At 38.0% G+C, this 23,896-nt stretch overlaps 3 protein-coding genes and 1 long non-coding RNA gene across 5 annotated transcripts in view; all 4 read left to right on the plus strand.

The window, feature by feature from the left end:
• The window catches only part of LOC132466123 (uncharacterized), a 31,679-nt gene extending 25,157 nt beyond the window's left edge, over positions 1 to 6,522 (plus strand). Inside the window, exons 4-6 of the mRNA XM_060063172.1 lie at positions 5,693 to 5,809; positions 6,000 to 6,055; positions 6,254 to 6,522. Coding sequence (XP_059919155.1) covers positions 5,693 to 5,809; positions 6,000 to 6,055; positions 6,254 to 6,382 — 302 coding nt within the window. The 3' untranslated portion in view covers positions 6,383 to 6,522. The remainder of the gene's footprint in view (positions 1 to 5,692; positions 5,810 to 5,999; positions 6,056 to 6,253) is intronic.
• A 2,986-nt stretch (positions 6,523 to 9,508) lies between these two features.
• LOC132466555 (uncharacterized) lies at positions 9,509 to 11,369 on the plus strand. The gene is made up of 4 exons (XM_060063802.1): positions 9,509 to 9,905; positions 10,055 to 10,171; positions 10,662 to 10,714; positions 11,018 to 11,369. The coding sequence occupies exons 1-4, from the start codon at positions 9,509 to 9,511 to the stop codon at positions 11,144 to 11,146; spliced, it is 696 nt and encodes a 231-aa protein (XP_059919785.1). The 3' UTR covers positions 11,147 to 11,369.
• A 3,644-nt stretch (positions 11,370 to 15,013) lies between these two features.
• LOC132466120 (uncharacterized) lies at positions 15,014 to 17,024 on the plus strand. Its single transcript, XR_009527749.1, has 3 exons — positions 15,014 to 15,295; positions 15,574 to 15,629; positions 15,971 to 17,024. It is a non-coding gene; the product is annotated as an uncharacterized LOC132466120 (long non-coding RNA).
• Positions 17,025 to 18,821: 1,797 nt separating this feature from the next.
• On the plus strand, positions 18,822 to 23,886 carry LOC132466121 (uncharacterized). 2 transcript variants are annotated; one of them, XR_009527750.1, is made up of 7 exons: positions 18,822 to 19,094; positions 19,237 to 19,578; positions 19,703 to 20,080; positions 20,339 to 20,455; positions 20,725 to 20,780; positions 21,060 to 23,342; positions 23,437 to 23,886. XR_009527750.1 is itself a non-coding variant. In XM_060063169.1 (6 exons), exons 1-6 carry the CDS (start codon positions 19,055 to 19,057, stop codon positions 21,186 to 21,188), a joined length of 1,062 nt encoding a protein of 353 aa, XP_059919152.1. In that variant the 5' UTR covers positions 18,822 to 19,054; the 3' UTR covers positions 21,189 to 23,886. The 2 variants fall into 2 exon arrangements, 1 of the variants encoding a protein (XP_059919152.1); XM_060063169.1 differs by having other exon boundaries at positions 21,060 to 23,886.
• Positions 23,887 to 23,896: the final 10 nt, after the last annotated feature.

Below are 23,896 nucleotides of genomic sequence, written 5' to 3' on the forward strand. Positions count from 1 at the left end.
TGAGAACCACTGCTTCAGATTCCACTCTGTAGCCTGCCGCCATTCTCTCTTGACATTCCATTATGGTGAATGAATAGCACAACTTTTTGTATTAAAATGAGCTTTAGAGCTTCATTCAAGAAAATATGAGGAAAAGTTGTTGGCCAGTGTTTTCATATCTGTTCTGAGAAGGTGGCTCATGTTTTTCTTTTTTTCATACAAAGAGCTTGGATGCTCTTCAAGGCGTAAACAATGACGAAAAGTAATTCCTCCTGAGGCAGCAGTTCTTTAAAATGAGGTTTGTCAGTCATTTCAGAGGTATCCAGGTAAGATGGTGAACTGGGACTTGACTGGAAATCTTTTAAATCCTGCGTACTGCCTGGCCGCTGCCTGGCCCCAGCCAAGCCACAGGCCCCGCCCCCGGCCCCGCCCCCAGCCCCGGCCCCGGCGCTGCAGCTGGATGCTACTCATAACACTGGCAGCACGTCAAGAGCGAGTTGCTGTTTGTTTGTGCGGGGAACTGAAGTGGTGTCGTAAAAAACGTAAAGGCAGTGCCGGGAAATTGAGAGACAAAAAGATTCCGCCTCTTACCGATGCATTTAAATGTCAGAAATGAACTTACTTGTTCTTTAGTACGTGTGCGCCAGCTAACGTTAGTAGTAGTAATGTCCCTGCCAAAAGAACTAGGTGGCGCCAGAGTTGTGTCTTATTACTAAAGGAACTCAAAACCAAGTTATTGTAATAGGCCATTTATTTTAAAACAACAATTCAAACCTCATTTTGATGAACTTAATAGAACTTGAATTGTAATAAATTCGATTTTACAGATTTTTAGGTAAGCTATTCTCCTTCCGTGAGGATGTATACATTCTGCTGTCCAGGCACAAGCAGTGGGCTTAACTCACCACTGCACTCCATACACCCTGCTTTGAGATATTCAGAGTTTCCTGCTACAAACCTATTTGCATTTATTTCTTTGGTCTCGAGGCAGAGGCACCTCAGACCCTAATTTCCTCTCTCTGTTCTGTGAATGATATCCAATCAATTATCGGCAATAAAATGTGTTCATGGAAAGTCAGCAACGTTTAAATAGCATGAACACCTGCTCTTCCCTGCAAAGTGGGCAATTTAATCATGCATGAGTGAAATGTATATGAATGAAATATACACAAATAAATGTTATATTTGCAGATATTGTGGAGACACGTAGAAAGTGCAAAACTAGGTTAAGAATGCACATGCGCAGACATACACACACACACACAACCAGATGCACACACACACACACACACACTAGACACACACAGTCGCCTTCCATCTTTACTAGATTTGCTTCTCATAACCAACCAATCACCTCTATTGACTTATGGAAAGTTTTGCTTTGTGGCTAGAGTGCTCAGTCTATTTTTAAACCAAACTTTCCACTCAGGTTTCAAGAGCGTGAGAGGTGGTAATGACGTGCAGACAACATACAGTTTTTTTCCCCACATGTATGCAAAAGTTTCTACATGCAGCATAGCGAGATATATTTACACATTCTCATAAAATGTTGTTCTATCACTTTATATTCTGCCTATATATATTTTATTTTCTGAAACTATAAGCTGTTAACCGTAGTTGTATATTTTGAGATGCTTTTCTTGGCCCATGTACATCTACTAAGAAACCAAACGTATTTAATACTGGAAAATTATGTTTTGAGAAGAATTGTCCTGAGAAAATGCACCAGCTTCATGAAAAAGTCACTAAAGACCATCGGTGTGGATGAGGACTATGCTCTAAAGGACTTTGTCATCACCAAGCTGAGCCATCACAGAACAGTTGCTGAAACAACTGCTCTTTTTAAGATACACCCTCCCTGCTGTCAAGCAGACTTGAAAGCACAGCTACCCTCAGCTCATGTCCCCGGTGGAACCACTCAGAGGTTACCACCAGCCACGCCTTGAACTCCACAGGGCTGACACGAAAGCCTTGACAGGAGCCTCCTCCAGTGGGCTGTAACAACATGAAGCAGCGTCCCCCTGCTGTTGTTGGAGACGTCACATCAAGTAGAGTACCTGCCTCAAGAAGAGAAGAGACTGAACAAACCCCCCCTCAGCATGCGACGCAATCTAAAGCTCAGGGACTTCAAACATACACAAAACAGTATTCTATACATCTCTAAGTTGCTACAGATCAGTTTGGCTTCCTGATTGTTTGTTCATGAAGCTTGTATCTTCAAAACCACAGACGTATACATGTTTTTAAAGGGGGTGGGGCAAGTAGTGCCTTTTGATTCTACAGCCTTGTCATTACCACCACTTGTTACAAAGTGAGATCACTGAAGTACAAATATAATCTTGGCCAATTCACATCCAGATTCAGAGAACCAATGCCTCTTTCATATAGCGTACCTAATGATTTAATAGTCTTTATTCTAAAACACTATGACAATGAACACTAGATGCTAAAATGACCGATTTCAGTGATCTTGGTCTCTAAATCAGATTGTGCAACTTATGCATGCTGAACCCATCACACTGTTATTTTAAACTACAACTTTCCTTATTCATCCTAGTGGTAGTAATAGTAGTAGTAGTAGTAGTAGAAGTACTATTATATATACAAGCAAATACAAATATGTTTCAACATGTTTCTCTGTTGTGCAAGGCAAATATCAGGTTGAGAGGAAATATATGTCCATTTCATGGTTGGTTTCTGCAGCACCTCAGCAACACATCCTGTTGATACCTACAAGCAGGTTATGGTTAAGAGTTTTGGCGGTGTGTCGAAGAAAAAGGCATGACCAGCCACAGCCCTCGCCTCTCAGCTCAACCACTGCTATGGGCTTCGCTCTGTTTTGTTTCCAACACAAAGGAAAGGAAGTCACACTAGATGCTTCGGGCTTGTTGCATTAACTGCAAATCTACACTGGCAGTTATAAAACATGCAGCCTGAAACAAACAGATGCATCATCAACAAGGTGGGCTCAAGAGGGGGTCTGGTGATATAGCCTTAGACATGTGAAACACAAGGATATGGTTTACTACAATTATATAGGTTCACTAAGGCACACTAAATATTTATCTAATACTATTTTGTAACTCACATTGTTCTGAAATCTTGAAAAAATGAATCAAGATTCTGAACAAGGCTGTCATACAATCAATTAATTCTCTCAATTTGCCAGAATCAGACTTCTGTTGGGCGAGGAGTAGGGGACTGTGAGCCGAAAGTCCAAGTGTGGACAGCGGTATATGGGGGTGCCGGTGTGAGGGCTCTCATTAAAAATGAAGGTTTCAAAAGTATAGAACATTGTATGCTGCAGGCAGCGTGTCCAGGGTGGACTGTACCAACTGGCTGGAGTTGATGGCTCAGAGGAGTGGATTCAACCAGAGGAGATAAAGAGGGCCGCTTGCCCTTTTCCTTTTAACACACTTCCTGTGACTTACCAGTATATAAAAGCATCCATGGTGTAATCAAATGTTGCACGGTTTGGGTCATTGCAGCTTTTCTACAGTCTTTTAATCAGTATTAATGCATATTTTACCCATCTTGTAAAGCTCTCACGTGTCGAAATGTGTGATTATTATTATTTATAAACATTGTTATTTTATTTATTAGTGTATATTATTACTACTGCTCTCTTTTTGAAGCCAATGAGATATGCGCATTAGCTTTTACATGAATTACATGCACGAAAATGTGCAATACATTCGCACTATATATTATAGATATTGTGAAATTATAATCATGCAATTCTACATCTACAAACATTGCACTATAATATTAAAAGACGTCAGATAATACCACTACTCCTAATACTCGTACTTACCTCACTACGACTGCACTTACTAATACTAATACTATCAGGAACGTCATCTGAACATACATGTGCTCGATACGGCGCGTCACCAACTGTTTCTTTGTACATTGAAAACAATCAAGATGTACAAAGAATGATGTCATCATTTATGAGTGAAAGATGGCACTAGCGTTGGTGAAATCGAAGCTCTCTGATTGTTTGTTTGGACACAGCTACTGATATGCATTCAACACCTTCATCGATCATGGCAGTGTTAGCCTAGCATCGGGAGACCGTCCGGATAGGTTGGATGCATGATGTGAACATATTTAAAAAGGGAAGAATGGCCTTGAACCGATTGGCATTATTTAGTTATTACAACTAGATAGAGGTAGATTGATAACAATGATGGAAAACTGAATTTGTAAATGTATTCTTCATATGTTCAGAAAAACTTTAATGCTCAGGGAACTTTTGAAATAAAGAAAAAATACAAACACGAAATACGAACTACAAAAATGAACGACAAATATGAAGTGCCACAAACATTGGATCATTGGCTTGCTTCAGTTTGCGTCTTTAAGTTCCCAGCCAATCACGTTGGATCTATGATTCTGTAAATGTTGGTCTATCCAGTCAACATCTTTTACTTCAGAGAGAAGGGGTGCTAGTTCAGCACCAAACCGTGACCATGTTTGCATTATGTTTTGCCATTACAATTCTGAGCACAGCATGTAAGTACTTCTTCCATTCACTTTAAAATTGCCCTCTTTTTCATGAAGTTAAAAAAAAAAATTGTGTTTGTTGAAAATAATTATTAGTCAATCTTTTTTGTTTGTTTTTCTTTACTTTTTAGTGCGTATTCAGACCCAAGAGGTTCCTCGATTGGTCTTTTTGAAAACAGCAAAACCCGGAGATACTGTCACTCTGCATTGTGGTGCTTTGAATGAATCTATATTTATTTTAAACTGGTTTAAACAATCTCTTGGATTCATTCCCCAAGTGGTTGCTAACAGAGTTTATGAAAAAATTAATTACCCATCCTTGAATTCAAGGATCACAATAGGAGTGGGAACTGACTTTAATCTTATAATCAGAGATATAAATAAAGAGGATGAAGCAAACTATTTCTGTAACCAAGGAACTCAGTATAAGAATATTTGGAAAAAAGGCACATTTTTGACCGTCAAAGGTAACATCCGTTTTAACATTTTGCTTGTCTAGGTAATAAGCAAAAATATATTTTATGAAATTTGATTATGCAGCAGTTGATTGATTTGATGATGAATTTTGTTTTTAATCATGCAGATGGCAATGACCAGAGGTTTGTCTCCCAGACTGTGGTCCAACAGCCTGTGTCTGCATCAGCCCAGCTGGGAGACCCTGTGGCTCTCCAGTGCTCCATTACCTCCCAGAGGACGGACCACAGTAACCAGTGCCAAGTGGAACCCAGTGTGTACTGGTTCAGATCTGGATCAGGACCATCTCACCCTGCTGCCATTTACATGAATGGGAACAGGAGTGGTGAATGTCAGAATAGTTCTGGGCCTTCGTCTGCTCCACAGAGCTGTGTCTACACTCTCCCCAAGAACAATGTAGACTCCTCTGATGCTGGGACTTACTACTGTGCCCTGGCAGCATGTGGGGAAGTTGTGTTTGGAAATGGAACAAAGCTGGACATACCAGGTCAATATATTTTACTTCGTACTTCCATTATATTTGTTTTTTATTATTATCATGATATACTTACTGGATATTTATATTAACTGGATTGTCTAACTGAATTAAGATAATAGACAGAAGGAATTCACCTGTTGGGAAATATATTATGCTCGTGCAACAGGTTTGAGATTTTGATTAGAAATTACATTCTTAAACCTACACATTATTTTGCAGGTTCCTGACCCATTTTCGATTGTCTGATTCTAGAACACAACTCGTATCTAGTTACCGTGGGGCTTGGAATTTTGTTGGCTTGCTGTCTGGGTGTGATTATAATCCTCCTTCTGACCAGGAATAAAAAGCAAGTTTGTCAGCATTGCAAAGGTACAGTATATTCTCCAGAATGGATTTCAGAGCCCATTGAATTTCACAGAAATCAAGTTTAGGGAAATCTTTGCTTTAATATTTTGACACACACTGATAACATAATAAAATAAAATAAAAGGAGATACAAGATAAACAACAAACTGCTCTATCTGGTAAGAACTAAATAGTGTTCTGTTCTTATTCTCAGGAACACTGAGCGCCTCCTGCCTTCCTGAACGTGACTCAGTGATACAGGAGCCGCAGGTACATGTTTCCACCAAGGTTGCATTGTGTCAAGATTTAAAACTTTGATTGTGCTGAAAATGATCTCTTATAATGTGACCTCTTATTGATTAGTGAGTCCATACATTGATCCTCACCTTCCGACCGAACTGTCGCATTGAGTGGCTTTGAATGAGTCCTCTTAGATAGTTGGTAATAATACACAGTTCTCTGTTGTAGGACGGGGAAACAGACTCCTTGACCTACGCACCGTTGGAGTTCTCTGGCAGGAAAACCAAAGGAGGGAAGAAGAACAGTGAAAGGACTCAGGAGAGTGTGTATTCTGCTGTGAGAGAAACCTGCTACTGAACTCTAAATTAATGATGTAATGGTTGTTCGTGGTATTAATTAGGACCTGTTTATTGTTATGAGTGAATGTAGATAGTTTCTTACATATATGTCTCTTTGTTTGAAACATAAAAATGTGAATTGCAACCATTGCAACCATTTTTCTGTCTTGGGGAACTAAATTGCTTTGCAGAAGAATGATGTTTTGAATATTTTGCCTGCGCAATCCTTTTTCATCAGATTTACTAAAAAAACGATTTGGATTTTATGTTTATATTTTTTTAATTGTATTAATTATTTATCAAGTCAGTTATTAAGATTAAATCTAAGCGGGGACTAATTCATTACAACATCCTTTACAGGACTCTATTGAGTATTGGCTCATTTCAATTTGTATCATCTTTGTTGTGCAGTTTTGCCACGTTCATTTAAAACAATGTTGTAAATTACCTGCCTGTAGAACCCCAACCACAGCTTATATTTTAACAACACTAATGATACAATCCCACAGAATCTTTTGTATCTTATCAAAAATGTTTGCAGAATCGTAAAAAAAACATCTTATCATATCCGCAATGAACGGTCGCTGGAACATCGTCTTGTGGGCTCGCTAACGATTTCCATCCCCAATTCAACACAAGGTTAGGTGTATCTGTGAAGCCTTTCATCACAGAAAGACTCACAGGCAACATCCTGCAACAATAAACCCTCAGTCAAAGTGAAATAAACCTCTGGACAGACTAAGAGAGAAGAATGAACGGACAAACAAAGGAAATAAATACAACCAAATATAATCAAACGATATTCTTAAAACTGTATGCCGACATGTCATTGCAAAAAGGGGGCATAGTGAGAGATTAAAAAGAGACCCTGCTTTCAGTAGGTAGTTGCTTTTCAAACCACAGTGCTGACACAGCCTGCACAGGATGAGCACTCATAACCAGACCAGTGATGCACTGCAGTTAAACCACAAGCAGAAAGGTCACAGCGCGAGATCACGTGACTCGGCACTATAAAGGCGGCACCTTCCATGTCTCAGAAGTCAAGAATTATTTATCGGTTGTGTGTAGATGAACCCTTCTTTTCTTTTTATTTTACAAACACTTACACAATTACCATCACACACACACACACACACACACACACACACACACACACACACACACCAAACACACACCAAACACACACACACACACACACACACACTTGAATCTACTGGGATCACAAGACCACACTTTTGAAATGTGTATCCTCTAGACAGCCAGTTGTAGCTAAACCTTCTCACATGTCACTTCATGTCGTATTCCCCCTATTTAACATTTAAAAACAAAACTCTCAGAATAGCCGGGCACCGACTTCACCCTGTTATAAGTTATTTTACAATCTTTGTTGTAGCTGCATTGGTAGTGTGGTAGTGTCCATCATATTCTGCCTCAATTTGCATAGCCTGTGACTTTTTGGTGACTCGCAATTTTCCCTGTTGGGCGTATCAGCAAAGACAGTGAAAGGTTAACATGCGATTTACCCACATGTCGGCAGTTTAATTGACATCAAACCCAGTCTGTGATCCTTCCCTGCTGTATCACAGCCATTATAAAAAAGAACAGCGTCCTTCCTACAGTGGTTTGATTTGGAAAACTGGAGCTCATCAAAATGCAGGACATCGTCTCAATATGTAGGACGCCGGACAAGGGATAAAGATGCTGTCTCGCCACTTAAATCTACATCAAGGGACCCACTCATGAATAAAGCAAACTTTATTAAGGTAAAACAAGCGTTAGTTATTTTAGAAAATAAAAGTCAGGATCCTTGATTGTCTGCAAATCTTTAACATAGGGCAGAGCAGTCACAGTCAATATGTTTCATTAATCTAAATATCGATTACGAAACTACATTTACCTTTCCTTTAACTCATGTCGTTTTCTGGCTGCCATTTTACAACAGCAGAGTTAGATGACAAAGATACATGATACCAAGACATTGGAAGACTTTTTGAATGCCCCTGTTCAATGTAATTGAACAGGGCTTCAGGCTTTTGTCAAGCGGCTTCAGGCTTTTCCTCGTCTCTGGGCATATAAAGCCGCTCAAATAATGATAGTAAATGCAATCCCAGCTATCCTAACCTATGAACTTAAAATCCAACTGAAAACTAAGAGGAAATTGTTTTAGCCGTATTGTAATGAAAGGGTTACTCTCAGTCGTACTTATTTGCAAACTTCTAAAAAGATTGAAGAAAAAAGCAGTTGCGGGCGTGGTTAGAACCAACGCATGTTATCAGAATAAGAAACAATGTTAAAGAATGCTGAACCCAGTACCATGTTATCTAAACTGTTCAATCTAACGTGAACTACACCTCACAGATAACTAAGCAGATCATTGGATTGCTTCATGCGGTATCTCTCAGTTCTAGCCAATCACAGTTCAACTTTGGTATGTCAATGTGGGTCTGCAAAGTCAAAATCATTTATTTCAGTGAGTGCAGCGCAAGTCCAGCACCAAAAAATCGCAATGCTAGCAAGATTGTTTGCTATGATACTTCTAAGAGAAGCATGTAAGTAAAATTCCTCTTCATATTAAATGAAATAGGCCTTTTTTAAGGGTTGTGATATTCTGAGGTAAAGTTCGGTACGTCGGTTAATTTATGTATTCATTTACAATATTAATCTAACAAAACTAAGTATAATCGTTTTTTAGACCAGATATTTGAGTTGCTAATTGTTCTTTATTTTTAGTGCAGATTGAGACGCAAGAGATTCCTCGTTGGATCACTGTGAAAACTGCGGAACTTGGAGATAATGTTTCTCTAGACTGTGCAGCTTTACCAGACGATAGAGAAAAGCTTTACTGGTATAAGCAATCTCTTGGATGTGTTCCCCAGACAGTCGCTGCTAAAACATATGAAAAAACGACATTCAATCCACCCTTTCATTTGAGATTCACAGTGGGATCGGACTTTAATTTGACAATCAGAAACATAACTAAAGGCGATGAAGCAAACTATTTCTGTCAACAAGGTGTTTTGAACAGTTGGAACAAGGGCACATTTTTATCTATGAAAGGTAGGATATAACCCTTTGACTGATTCATTTCAATTATCCCAAAAAAAAAATGCTCTACAAACAGTGAAGCTTAAATTAGTTTCTTATAATGATTGTTATATTTAACTGTTCAGATCCCAACGACCAGAGGTTTGTCTCCCAGACTGTGGTCCAACAGCCTGTGTCTGCATCAGCTCAGCTGGGAGACCCTGTGGCTCTCCAGTGCTCTATTACCTCCCAGAGGACGGACCACAGTAACCAGTGCCAAGGGGAACCCAGTGTGTACTGGTTCAGATCAGGACCATCTCACCCTGCTGCTATTTACATGAATGGAAACAGGAGTGGTGAATGTCAGAATAGTTCTGGGACTCCGTCTGCTCCACAGAGCTGTGTCTACACTCTCCCCAAGAACAATGTAGACTCCTCTGATGCTGGGACTTACTACTGTGCCCTGGCAGCATGCGGGGAGGTTGTGTTTGGAAATGGAACCAAGCTGGCCATAACAGGTAATTTGACTTCATACATACATTTTTGGTGTTTTTAAGAAATATTGGTTATTATCACCTTATCATCATTACATGATATGTAATTCTATAAGAAAATAATGTCGGTTCTGATGGTTTCAGATAACTCATTGTTGATTGTTTGATTCTAGAACTCGGCATGAATAAAGTTACCCTGGTGCTTGGAATACTGTTGGCTTGCTGTCTGGTTGTGATTATAATCCTCTTTCTAACCAGAAATAAAAAGCATGTTTGTGAGCATTGCAAAGGTAAAGTGCATTATACACTAATAATCGTACTGGTGAGACTTGATATAATCTCAGGACAGGTTAGAGATCCCCAACTGGGGATGGAATATCACTGTGTACATAATTTAGTCTGAGGTCTATTGTATTTTTACAGAAATCTAGAATGTTGTTGCTAGATTTTTGTTTTGACATGAATGCATGCATATATATATATATATATGTATGCATTCATGTCAAAACAAAAGTTCAAATGTTTATTTTTAATGACTTGTGTATCTTTGTACAGTGTTGAGTGCCGAGAAAGGCGCCTTAAAAAACGTTACTATTATTATTATTACTACGTGTATTCATATGTGTGTTTATATATATATATTGGGTATATACTATATTTGAACATATCAAATACAATATTTAAAAGTATATTTCAATGTAAATTGTTAAAAAAAAATGAAACGTTAAAAAGTTAAATTAAACTTCCATTAAGTAAATGTTATTTGGTTCTGATTCCCAGGAACACAGAGTCCCTCCTACCAGGTTGATCATGACTCAGTGATTCAGGAACAGGTACTTCTACATTTACAATTCTGTTTAATATGAACACATTTTAATTCATCATTATCAAACGTAGGATGTCAATGAGTGAAATATAGAATTGTATTTTAAAAGCAGCATAATATTTTAACGTAAGTTGAAGTTACTAACTTGAAGTTTAGCTACAAGGTCAAATTAACTTTTCTAGTTTGTTGTGGTTGCAAGCATACATGTTCCTGGTCGCAGGAGTATTAGCTACCAGTACACCAGTAGGATTTCACTCTATGCAACTGTGAATCCTCTCAGATGTTTGGTAGCAATACGCTTCTGTTGTAGGACGGGGAAACAGATTCCTTGAACTACGCAGCGTTGAAGTTCTCTGCCAGGAAAACCCGTGGAATGAAGAAGAACAGTGCAAGGACTGAGGAGAGTGTGTATTCTGCTGTGAGAGAAACTTGCCACTGAAGTCCATCCACCTGGCCCTTGCATTGTTTGAATTTCTTAATATTGTAGTCTGGTTGATGTTCATTAAATTGCTTAAGATTAACAAGTTTATGAATAGCACTTAACAGCACTGGTAGGTGGTAAGTTGAAACTATTTTAGTTTGAAATGGGGATGAACCCGCATTCAAATATCATTTGAGGTTCCCTAGTAAATTAACTTTCAGGCATTGCTGTTAATAAATACTACTAACCAGCTTGCATTGTGTTAAATTCTAACCCTAAATCCTTATAATTTGCTAACATACGATCAATTGAAAATTAAATCAAGATTAAATAATCAAAGTTCAATAGTTGTTCTAATAAGACTTCACATTATGTTTGCATATTTGTGTAAGCTTATGATCATATCCTTTGTCAGTTGTGACACAGGGTTCTTGTTGCGAGAATATGTAAACTGGTATTAGAAGGAACGGCCAATGACCTTGACCATGGGGCTATTATGCTCTGAACCACTTGGCAAACCGGCCTACTTTGTTTGAAATTTACAGTGAAAAATAAATGTAATGAACAGTACATCAAATTTGGAAGGAAGGCCGACTACATATCTACGCTACAACATTGTTTTTTGTGATGAAACCAATGAACATTTATTGAAATGGCTCATCAACAGCCCCTGGATGGTTCAATTAGGACCCTTTAACAACTGTTCTCTCTGGAAAACACACACACACACACACACACACACACACACACACACACACACACACACACACACACACACACACACACACACACACACACACACACACACACACACACACACACACACACACACACACACACGATTGTTGCTGGACTTTGGCTGTCCTGAAACACAGACAAATCAGTGGCGTGGTACCTGGCCTGCGGTTTGCAACATTCTGAGCTTGTGTGTGTGGGGGCGGGATGAGGAGAGAGAGAGCGCAAGAGAGAAACCACAAACAAGGTAAAGATATTAACAGATTAGAATGAATATGAATCAAACCTTTTATTTAGACTACCATCATAAGTATAAAGAACTTCTTACTACGACTTCCTTATTTTACCTTACTCTTTGAAAAAGCAAATACCAGCAAAAGACAACATGATTACAATCTGTCTCCGTTCATCAAACAAACAATCACCATTCAGATTCAGACAATGAACTGCGATATATTTAGAGTTCATTATTGGCTTCTGAAAAAACCTTAGCATCCCATCCAATTGATACCTACAGTCGGGCCAATCTATGGTTTGAGTTGCGGCGGTGTGTCGAAAAAAAAACAAGACATAGCCAGCCACCCCCTCACCTCTAACTTTGGGACCTCACTCTTTGTTTCCAACCCTGTGGTAAAAAATAAAATACCGTAGCAAGAAAGATGAAAGGAAGAAGCGTTATCTGTCGTTGGCTTTCAACATTAACTGCCACTTTACACTTGCAGTTATGTGGCTTGTATTTCTTGGAAGTAGTAAGCCTAATGTATAATTGCTGAAGTCAATATCACACAAAGTGTCACTCGAAAAAATTAACTGCAATCAGGTTTACAATCCGAGAATCACTGTTAGTAAGGCCTGCCAAATAAAAAAGTCTGTAAATTGGTTATTATGCCTAAAATCTGTGCAACTAAACCTCACCCAGCATAAACTGAATCCAAATTTCCTTACATATATTCAAACTACGCAAACAAATGTACGATTGTCAATTTAGCAAAAACCACATTCAGAACCTTATGGACAGATGAAAAAGCCAATATAACAAACTACACAGAAAACCTAATCTAAGGGCATTGAATAACCCAGTCATACATATTGTAGAAACAGGACCCCGGTTCTTGACAGGAAATTTTGGCAAATACAGCTCTCCTCGGTTGTCTATATTACTGTAAGATAGAGGTCAAATACAGGTACCTTTTTATTCCAAATTATTTTAACTAACAATTTCACTTTACAAAGAGATTTTTGAAAAAACACAAAAAATGTGTACCTTACGATAGAGAAAACTTATTTCATGTTGTTTGATGTGACCTCAAAAACATTGACCCATTACAAGGCAATGTTTCCACATTGCCACTCGACACCTCTGGCATGGACCCACGAAATATTTTGTGCAGGTAATAACTATTCTCTAACACTGCCCCAACTCTGACCATTTTAAAGCAAGACGACTTTTGCTTGCTTTAGCTTTCTGTTAAATCTTAAATACCTTGCATTTTTTAATTTTGCCTATGTTTATTTTATTTATCGATTTTATTATTTCATTGAATTGTATAACAATGTTTTTATGTGAAGCACAAAAAAAGTGCTAAATAAATATAGCTGCCATGCCTTGCTTTGCCTATAGGTATTAAATACAGAATTTTGTGTGTATGTGTGTCTGTGAGAGTGTCTGTGAGAGTGTTTGTGTGTGTTTGTGTGTGTGTGTGTGTGTGTGTGTGTGTGTGTGTGTGTGTGTGTGTGTGTGTGTGTGTGTGTGTGTGTGTGTGTGTGTGTGTGTGTGTGTGTGTGTGTGTGTGTGTTGGTAAACACATTCATCATACGTTCAGGGAAACATTGTGCCATCTTTCAATACATTAGAGGTGAAAAGAACGGCATATGTTTTCAGTTTAGCTGTAAATCGAACATGAACTGCACCATAAAAAAACTGAAGTTGATCATTGGCTTGCTTCATTCCTGTCTCCATGTTCCAGCCAATCACAGTGGATCTTGGATATGTAAATGTTGGTCTGATGTTAGAATCATTCACTTGACTGATTTCAGTGCTGGTACAGCATCAAACCATGACATTGTTTTTAGCAATGACAATTCTTAGTACTGCATGTAAGTATACTGTTTTTAATGACATGTATATTATTGACGTTTTTTGGTGGAATAATGTTTTGAAATTCTTGCAGTATGATGTTATTAAATTGTATGATAAAATACTACAAATGATGTACCTATTTTCAATAAGCCTTTCCTTTGTCTTTATGTTTTAGTGATGACTCAAACCAAGGAGGATCCTCAATCACTTTTTTTGAAAGAAGCTAAACTTGGAGATACTGTTTCTCTGGATTGTGCAGTTTTGGAAGACGAGAAAATCTTTCCGCAGTTGTTCTGGTATCAGCAATCTCTGGGACATAATCCCCAAATGGTAGCTAGAAGATATCAGAAATCATTGATTTCCCCATCGTTTATGCCAAGGTTCACAGCGGGAAATGGAAGTAACTTCAATTTGACAATCAGCAACGTTAAAAAAGAGGATGAAGCAAATTATTTCTGTAATCAAGGAGGAATTTATCAACACACTTGGAACAATGGCGTTTTCCTGACCGTCACAGGTAACTTATTTTCGTTCAGATATTTTTTGTTGGAAATAAAATAGTCGAAAATACTTACCACATACATATTTGGTTGTTTCTTCTAATGATTGTTTTATTGAACTGCATAGATCCCAACGACCAGAGGTTTGTCTCCCAGACTGTGGTCCAACAGCCTGTGTCAGCATCAGCTCAGCTGGGAGACCCTGTGGCTCTCCAGTGCTCTATTACCTCCCAGAGGACGGACCACAGTAACCAGTGCCAAGGGGAACCCAGTGTGTACTGGTTCAGATCAGGACCATCTCACCCTGCTGCCATTTACATGAATGGGAACAGGACTGGTGAATGTCAGAATAGTTCTGGGCCTCCGTCTGCTCCACAGAGCTGTGTCTACACTCTCCCCAAGAACAATGTAGACTCCTCTGATGCTGGGACCTACTACTGTGCCCTGGCAGCATGTGGGGAGGTTGTGTTTGGAAATGGAACCAAGCTGGCCATAACAGGTAATTATATTGTACTTCTTACTTTTAGTTTATTAAATTACTTTCAATTATAATAGATTCATATTTATAATATTTATAATTTATTTACTGGGACATGAATCTAAATCATTTCCTTTATTCAACATTCTGAAAATATTGAAGTTTTTCATGAACAATTATATCACCTTCCATTACATGATGTGTACTTGGTCATAGAAGAGATACCATGAGATCTAAATCTTCGCTTTTAATTCTAGAACCCTACAGACATCTGGTTACCGTGGTGCTTGGAATACTGTTGGCTTGCTGTCTGGTTGGGAATATTATCCAGTTCATAACCAGAAATAAAAATATAGTTTGTGAGCATTGCAAAGGTACAATAGATTCTATACTTATTTGACATTCTAGCCTACTGGTGTGACTTCATATGACCTCAGTACAGGTTAGAGATCCCCATGTTGGATAGAGATAGCGAAGTTTAGAAGTTGATACATTGTATTTTACAGTTTTTTGTATTAATTGTTTTTACATATATACTGTATTTACATGTAAACATTGAAATAGTTTTTGTATCAGGGTTCTATGAAACATAGCATTAACAATATAAATGTTATCTTAAAAGGGAATATACTTCTTCCCTTGTTATTTACAGGAAATCCAAAAGACTCCTACCATGTTTTACATGCCTCAGTGATACAAGAACAACAGGTACGTCAGCATTCTGTATCTTTTTTATCATGGGTATGTATATTAATTAATCATCAAGCATAACTAATATTTAGTGCTTTGGGAATGAATATATGGACATAACATTGGATTTTAAAAGTAGTAATATCTGGGGCTTTCTATAGTCCATTTTGAGGAAGTCTAATATTGTTTTTATTGCAATATCCAACTACCTTTCTGGATAAAGTTGAGCAACCTGGTGTGTATTGTGTATCTAGAATTAAACCTGCATAGCTTTTGTATATGAAGACAGAGGTACATTAGTTTGATTGTGTTGTCTTCAGCGTTTGGTAGTAAGACCAAGTTCTCTGTTGTATGAGGAGGAAGCAGATTCCTTGAACTACGGTGTGTTGGAGTTCTCCGACAGGAAATCCAAAGGAAGGAAGAAGAACAGTGAAAGGACTCAGGAGTGTCTGTATTCCGCTGTGAGAGAAACCTAGGTGTAAAAAGTGAAAGATGAGATAAGAAGCTCAAATAGCTCTTCATAACTCCAGAAGGTGGTTAAGTTCATACTATGTGTTTTAAATGTGGATGAACCCACATACATTTCTTTTTTGGAGTTTATAGAAACTTTCAGGCATTGCTGTATACAAATATCCATAAGCAGCATTGTGTTGTGTATAATGTTCAGCAAAACCATACCGACTTAAATAACAAATATGATCAGATTAAAATATTATTATAATTATTATTATTTTCTTGACGTAATGTTCTAAACAACTTAGTTAGATGGACTGCTTTGTGGGAAAATAACTGAGAAAATGATTGCAATTAATCTTATAAAAATAAAACTTGGAAATGTACATTGTTTTTCATTTAAAAGGAAGGCTGCCACAATTATGTTAAGTTGTATAGCATGTGATTGGTGACTTTTTAAAATGATAACAACAATTTAGGATGTGAAAGGCAGAAAAGAGTAATACCAGAGATGAGGCTGAATCATTAACATAGAGGACCCCTGTTTTAGCACAAGTTATCAACTTGCCATTTCTAAACATAACCCCTTTATAACACAATGTGGGCGTATCCAACCAGCTGGAAGGGTTTGACTTGTGCACTGCGTCAACTGGTAGGCTGGAGTTGATTTTCATATATCTTGACTGACACCTCACACCCATGTAAACAAACATTTTTGGCTTCTGAAATTAGGTTATACATATATTGGTGTATTTAGGGGTGAAACGGTTCACAAAACACGAGGTTTGATAAGATACGGAATGGTTTCGGGTTACGGTTCGGAACAGTTTCCATACATAGACAAAATAAATGCCTGATCATTTTCACTTGTATGTAGATTTTAAATTTATTATTTTAACAGTAATCAACAAGGATAGCTTGGCGATATATATAGTCATATGGAGATTATATATATATATTTGTATATTATGTATATATATATATATTTATACAACGGGGGGCCTAAATCCAGCGATCTGATTGGTTCCTAACTGTTGTATAATAAGCGTATACATAACTGCTATGACGCCCGATCATTTTGTGAAAGTATCACTCCGCGCCTTGAAGTGGAAACCGTTACAACCGTTCTCTCGGAGGGACGCTAAAGTGTGTTGACTAGCGACCGTCGTGCATTTTGAAGGCAGCCAGGAGGGACTACTTTTTGGTAGTCTTTAATAAAACGGCTATTTTGACTTTCTTGGTTTCTTTTTAAATGTAGTGTGTCTATGACTTTCGTTTCGCCATAACAGTAACCGTTGTATAAAAGCAATAGATCACTTCAGTCAGTGGCATGTGCTCATTATACCACTGTGAAGGGGGTCGCCGGCCCTCCGCTGCGCGTCGGGGCCGGACAACGCCCCTTAAGTTAACAGTGGTATAATGAGCACATACCACAGCCTGGCGTGATCTATTGCTTAAATATATATATATATATATACATAATATATGTATAGATATCATCTCCATATGACCTGGAACATGCCAGTGGATCTGTGTCCAGAGATGACTCCAGAGAGAGAAGGGGAAGAACACAAAGAAGATATAAAAACGAGGGCATGCCCTGCACTTAACACCTGACAAGACAGAGACATGACATCCTTGGCTGTGTACGAATGGTGGCTATGTGTCTCTGGAATGGACTCATGTAGCAACTGTTGTCTCCATTGCAATAGGATCCCAAATGAGTACTTATATTAGATATTAGTACAACTGAAATAAAATCAATCAATCACTTCATTAAGACTGTCGTCCAAATTGGTGATAACAACGACCTTAATTATTTGACTTGACTCTTTATTAAAGCACGTACCAGATAACATACTATACTACAATAAAAATCATTCCCTGTTCCCTAAACTGACAGTGACCATTCAGGTTCAGTCAGTAATATATATATTACTGGGAATATATAACCATTTCACCATTTCATGTTGCAGAACCTTAGCAACACATCCTGTTGAGACCAGAGTCAGGTCTATTCATGGTTAAGAGGTGTGGTGGTGTGTCAAAAACAAAGACATGACCAGCCTCCGCCCCGCCTCTCAACTTGCTGCCTCACTCTCTGTTAACAAACCAGTGGTTAAAACACATACACTATAGGGAGAAAGATTAAAGGAAGAAGAACCTAAAGTGTTATCTTTCATGGGCTTGTTGTATAAACTGCCACTTACACTGGTGGTTATAAAAGCCTTGAGCTTCTCGGAGTTGCTCCAACACAGATCACATCAATATCTCCCTTCATCCATAGCTGGGGTTCATTTAAACTAATTCTATAAGATCTGTCTTAGGTCACAGAGATGTGCATTTTAACTCCACACTTTCAGTGTTTTTGAACTACTACTAATGCTACAGTGTCTGCTACTAATGTTACTGTTACTACCACTGTTGCTTCTCCTACTACTGATAATGGTAATACAAACATTTCCCAATTTTCTATTAGACTCATAACAATGTGACATAATTAACATGTCTCTAGATTTGTTTTCCAATACAGTACTCCCCATTTCTGTCGTAATACTAACTAATGATCAGGCATGTAAGCTATATCAACTGTGTGTGTGTGTGTGTGTGTGTGTGTGTGTGTGTGTGTGTGTGTGTGTGTGTGTGTGTGTGTGTGTGTGTGTGTGTGTGTGTGTGTGTGTGTGTGTGTGTGTGTGTGTGCGTGCGTACGTGTGTTTGTGTAGAAAGCAAAATCAAATGTATTCCTCATCAGGGAAAGCTTTCAATGTCCCATGGATGAAAACAAAGTGAACAACTTAGATTTTCAGTGTTCAGTTTGGATTTAAATATGACATGAACTACACCTCACAGAAAGCTAACTGGATCATTGGCTTGCCTCATCAAGTGCCTCTAAGTTCCAGCCAATCACAGTGGTCCCAGGAAATGTAAATGTTAGTCTAAATTCAGAATCATTCACTTCAGTGAGTCCAGCATTGGTTCAGCATCAAACTATGACAAGGTTTTTAGCAATGATGATTCTGAGTACGGCATGTAAGTACTGTTTTAATGTGTGTACATTATTGTGGTGTTTGTTGATAATCGTAATTCTTGAAGTAGGATGTAATTCCATTTTGTATAGTAAATATACAACAATAGTGATGTATGTTTCTTTCTTGTTTTCTTTATGTTTTAGTGCTGATTCAGACCCAAGAGGATCCTCAACCACTCTATTGGAAAGAAGCTAAACTTGGAGATACTGTCACTCTGGATTGTACAGTCTTTAAAGACCAGAATATTAATGAAGTGTTGAACTGGTATAAGCAATCTCTGGGATTTAATCCCCAAATGGTAGCTAACAGATATTATGGATCAACGATTCACCCATCCTTAACATTGAGGGTCACAGTGGGAGAAGGAAGTAACTTCAATTTGACAATCACCAACGTTAAAAAAGAGGATGAAGCAAATTATTTCTGTAATCAAGGAAGTTACCAAAAAAACCTTTGGAAAAATGGTGTTTTCCTGACAGTCAAAGGTAAATTATATATTATTGAATTTCTTTTTTTTATTCAATGTCATTATCGGAAATATATTTTCCCTGAACGAACAGCAAAGAATTTGGTTGTTTCTTATGATAATTATATTATTTCCCTGTGTAGATCCAAATGACCAGAGGTTTGTCTCCCAGACTGTGGTCCAACAGCCTGTGTCTGCATCAGCTCAGCTGGGAGACCCTGTGGCTCTCCAGTGCTCTATTACCTCCCAGAGGACGGACCACAGTAACCAGTGCCAAGGGGAACCCAGTGTGTACTGGTTCAGATCTGGATCAGGACCATCTCACCCTGCTGCCATTTACATGAATGGGAACAGGACTGGTGAATGTCAGAATAGTTCTGGGCCTCCGTCTGCTCCACAGAGCTGTGTCTACACTCTCCCCAAGAACAATGTAGACTCCTCTGATGCTGGGACTTACTACTGTGCCCTGGCAGCATGCGGGGAAGTTGTGTTTGGAAATGGAACTAAGCTGGACCTAACAGGTCGATATATATTACTTCCTACTTCCAGAATATTTATTTTATTTATAATACTTGTCTATTAGATAACTTTTAATTATAATAGAATAATAATATTAAGTATAATATTTTTTCTTTATTTGCTCGATAATGAATCGCAATGTTTTCCTTAACTTAACATCGTGAAAATATTGTACTTTTTCATGAAAATCCCCTTCCATTATATGATGTGTAATTCTTTACAGCAGATACCATGAGATCTAAATCTTCTTTTCTTTCTAGAACCCTACATTAATCCGGTTACCGTGGTGCTTGGAATTCTGTTGGCTTGCTGTCTGGGTGGGAATATAATCCAGTTCGTAACCAGAAATAAAAAGCAAGTTTGTGAGCATTGCAAAGGTACAGTACATTCTACACTAAGCCTACTGATGTGACTTCATATGATCTCAGGACAGGTCAGAGATGTTTGATAGAGAATTTTAGAAATGGGTACATTGCATAATTTACAGACATCTAGCCCCATTTTTTTGGACTTAATTGTTTTACCTATAAATATTTACCCGTAAACATTTATGACTGTTTGAACATCAGGGTTCTACAAAACATTACATTAACAATAGAAACATAATCGTCAAAAGTAAATATTCTTCTTCCGTTGTTATTTTCAGGAAATCCCAGAGCCTCCTACCATGTTTCACCTGCCTCAGTGATTCAAGAACAACAGGTACATCGGCATTGTGTGTGTTTTTTAGAATGTATACGTTCATTAATTAATCATCATCAAGCATAACTAATATTTAATGGCTTGGGTATGATACATATGGAAAGTGGATAATGGGTATGATCATTTTAGTTTAATTAACTACATTTTTAGGAAGGTTGATATTGTTTTTATTGCAACATCTAACTGCATGAACCGGCCTTTGTTTATGAAGATACAATGACACTAGTTTTATTGTATTCTCTTCAAAATTTGGTAGTCTGACACAGTCCTCTGTTGTAGGACGGGGAAACTGATTCCTTGAACTACGGAGTGTTGGAGTTCTCTGGCAGAAAAACCAAAGGAAGGCAGAAGAACAGTGAAAGGACTCAGGAGTGTCTGTATTCTGCTGTGAGAGAAACCGGCCAATGAAGTCCATCAACCAGGTCCTAATATAGTTTGTATCTGTAATTCCTCAATGTTGGGATCCAGTTCAGGTGCGGTATATTGCTCAAGGTTTAAAAGGTGAAAGCTTAAGATAAGATAAGAAGCTCAAATAAAACCTTATAACCCTGGAAGGTGGTTTATTTCAAACTATGTGTTTAAAATGTGGATGAACCCAGATACATTTATATTTTAGAGCATATAGAAACTTATGGAAACTGCTGTTTACTAATAGAGCTAAGCATTGTGTTAAATGTTCAGAAAAATAACTAAATAACGTAACTAACGAATTAGATCAGATACAATTATTTAGGGTGAAAGATAACATTATGTAAAAACTAAAGTTAATGTAATGTAAACTGATATTAGTTGGAATGGACAAAGAAATTGTGATCTTCACGTTATGAGCTCCATCCTCTAAACAACTCAGTTAGACTGACTGCTTTGTTGGAAAAGTGCTGGGAAAATAATTGCAAATAATGTTATAAAAATAACGCTTTGAAATGTTCATTGTTTTTCATTTAAAGTCAAGGCTGCCACAATTATGTTAAGTGATGCAGCATGTGATTGGTGACTATTTACAATAAATACAACAATCTAGGATGTAATAAAGGCAGGAAAGAGAGGATCCCTATTTTACTAGCCTGGCTATTGCCAGACCAAGCTCGGTCGTAGATTGCACGTTGGTCTGGGGAAGCTGTCATTTTCTTCAGCACAAAAGGCGTGATCAATGGGCCTAATTCAAATGACTCTGTACGCAATTGGCTGCTTGAAGTCGCTTCCCTGTCATCATTGTGTCAAACCAGCCAATAGCACGCCAGGGGGAGAAGCCAGCTTGGTGATTGGCTCCCGCAAAAACGTATCGCAACTAGAAAGAAATGTATTGCTCTTCTCCAGACCCTTCTGCAGGGCGAACTCAAATCGCCCAGCAGAATGGGCGGGGCGACTTGATGAGCCATTTCAAAATATATCCCTTTTTGATAACACAATGTGGGCGTATCCAACCAGCTGGAAGGGTTTGACTGGTGGACGGCATCAACTGGTAGGCTAGAGTTGATTTTCATATATCTTAACTGACAGCTCAAACTCATGTCAAAAGTATTTTTGGCTACTGACATGTAAATATAATTATTTAATTATATAACACATTAAAAAAAAGGTTTCAAAAGTATTTTCCCTCCCAAATCTTTTGTTATAGTTGTTTATAGCACTAGTATAGTCTACTTATTCATAAATATATGTTTTGATCCAACTCCACCTACAGGAAATTCTGATACATGTCATTAGCGATCTGGTAAGAGGTTGGTCATCTTAAATATTCAAGAATGCCGACAGGGAGAATGAAAACATTTACATTTACATTTAGGGCATTAGCAGACGCTTTTATCCAAATAAGTACATTTGTATACAATATAACACAATATACCGCTGTCGGTACAGTAAGGATGTTCATAGAACCAAGTGCAAGTACAACAATCGCTAGGCTAACCAATTCCCCGTGTTACAGCAATGATAGCAGCTACTGCAGTTGCTACACAGTTAAGAACTATAATACAATACAACACAATACAATACAATGTACAATGGTGGCCAGACATGGAGATGAGCCACTGCCCAGTCAATACAACGTCAAGCCCCTGCTGCTCTGGTGAACATATTTTATCAAATGGATCAAAATGAAAAAATTACTGCATGTACAACTGATGTTTTTAGGGTTCAGCTTAGACTAAACTCGAATGAGAACTGCACCTCACAGCAAATTAATCAGATCATGGCTCGTGTCTTTCAGTGGCTCTTTAACAATCATAGTCGTCCATGGCACTCATTTTGTATTTCATATAATTTCCTATGAATGTAATGGTACAGAGAGACACTCATGTCTTAAAATGTCTATCGATAGGACAAAAGGAGGGTTGTTGGTTTGTCAAGTGGAGGGAAGGACAGTGTAGTGGTTAGGGTAGACTAGAAGTGGATCATTGGCTGGCATCATTCAGTGCTCTAACTTCCAGCCAATCACAGTTGATCTATGGTATAACAATAGTAGTCCTTACAGTCAATCTATCAGTGAGTGCAGTATAGTACAGCACCAAAACGCAACAATGTTAGCAATATTGTTTGCTTTGATAATTCTGAGAGAAGCATGTAAGTAAAACTCCTCTTCAAAAAAGTTAATTTGGTTACAATTCTAAATATAACAAGTGGTTATTCATTGTGGTTATTTCTACTTTATTTTTAGCGCCGATTGAGACCAAAAAGGATCCTTCTTTGTTGTCTGTGCAAACAGCAGAGCTTGGAGATAATGTAACTCTACATTGTGCAGCTTTACAAAAAGGAATATGCAACGTATATTGGTATAAGCAATCTCTGGGATTTGTGCCTCAAACAGTCGCTTCTAAAGTGAATGATTCAGTGACAGTTTATCCCAGATTTAATTCAAGGTTCACAGTGGACAAAGGGTTTCTTGCCTTTAATCTTAAATTCAGATCCATAACTAAAGAGGATGAAGGAATCTATTTTTGTCAAGAAGGTTTATCTGACTGTTGGAGCGGCATATTTTTATCTGTCAAAGGTTCGTGATATATTTTTCAATGCTTGTTTCTACGTCATGAGGAAAAATCTTAACATTTCAAATCAAACGCAAATATATCTACTTCGTTCATTTAAATTATGATCATTGTATTTAACTGTTCAGATCC

Source organism: Gadus macrocephalus, chromosome 10, assembly GCF_031168955.1.
Source record: "Gadus macrocephalus chromosome 10, ASM3116895v1".
NCBI lineage: Eukaryota > Metazoa > Chordata > Actinopteri > Gadiformes > Gadidae > Gadus > Gadus macrocephalus.

Coding starts and splice junctions, on each gene's coding strand:
- LOC132466555 (XM_060063802.1), top strand. CDS start 9,509: ATGATTGTTATATTTAACTGTTCAGATCCCAACGACCAGAGGTTTGTC. Junction 9,906..10,054: donor AACCAAGCTGGCCATAACAG/GTAATTTGACTT, acceptor GTTTGATTCTAG/AACTCGGCATGAATAAAGTT. Junction 10,172..10,661: donor TGTTTGTGAGCATTGCAAAG/GTAAAGTGCATT, acceptor TCTGATTCCCAG/GAACACAGAGTCCCTCCTAC.
- LOC132466121 (XM_060063169.1), top strand. CDS start 19,055: ATGACAAGGTTTTTAGCAATGATGATTCTGAGTACGGCAT. Junction 19,579..19,702: donor TGTTTTCCTGACAGTCAAAG/GTAAATTATATA, acceptor TTCCCTGTGTAG/ATCCAAATGACCAGAGGTTT. Junction 20,456..20,724: donor AGTTTGTGAGCATTGCAAAG/GTACAGTACATT, acceptor TGTTATTTTCAG/GAAATCCCAGAGCCTCCTAC.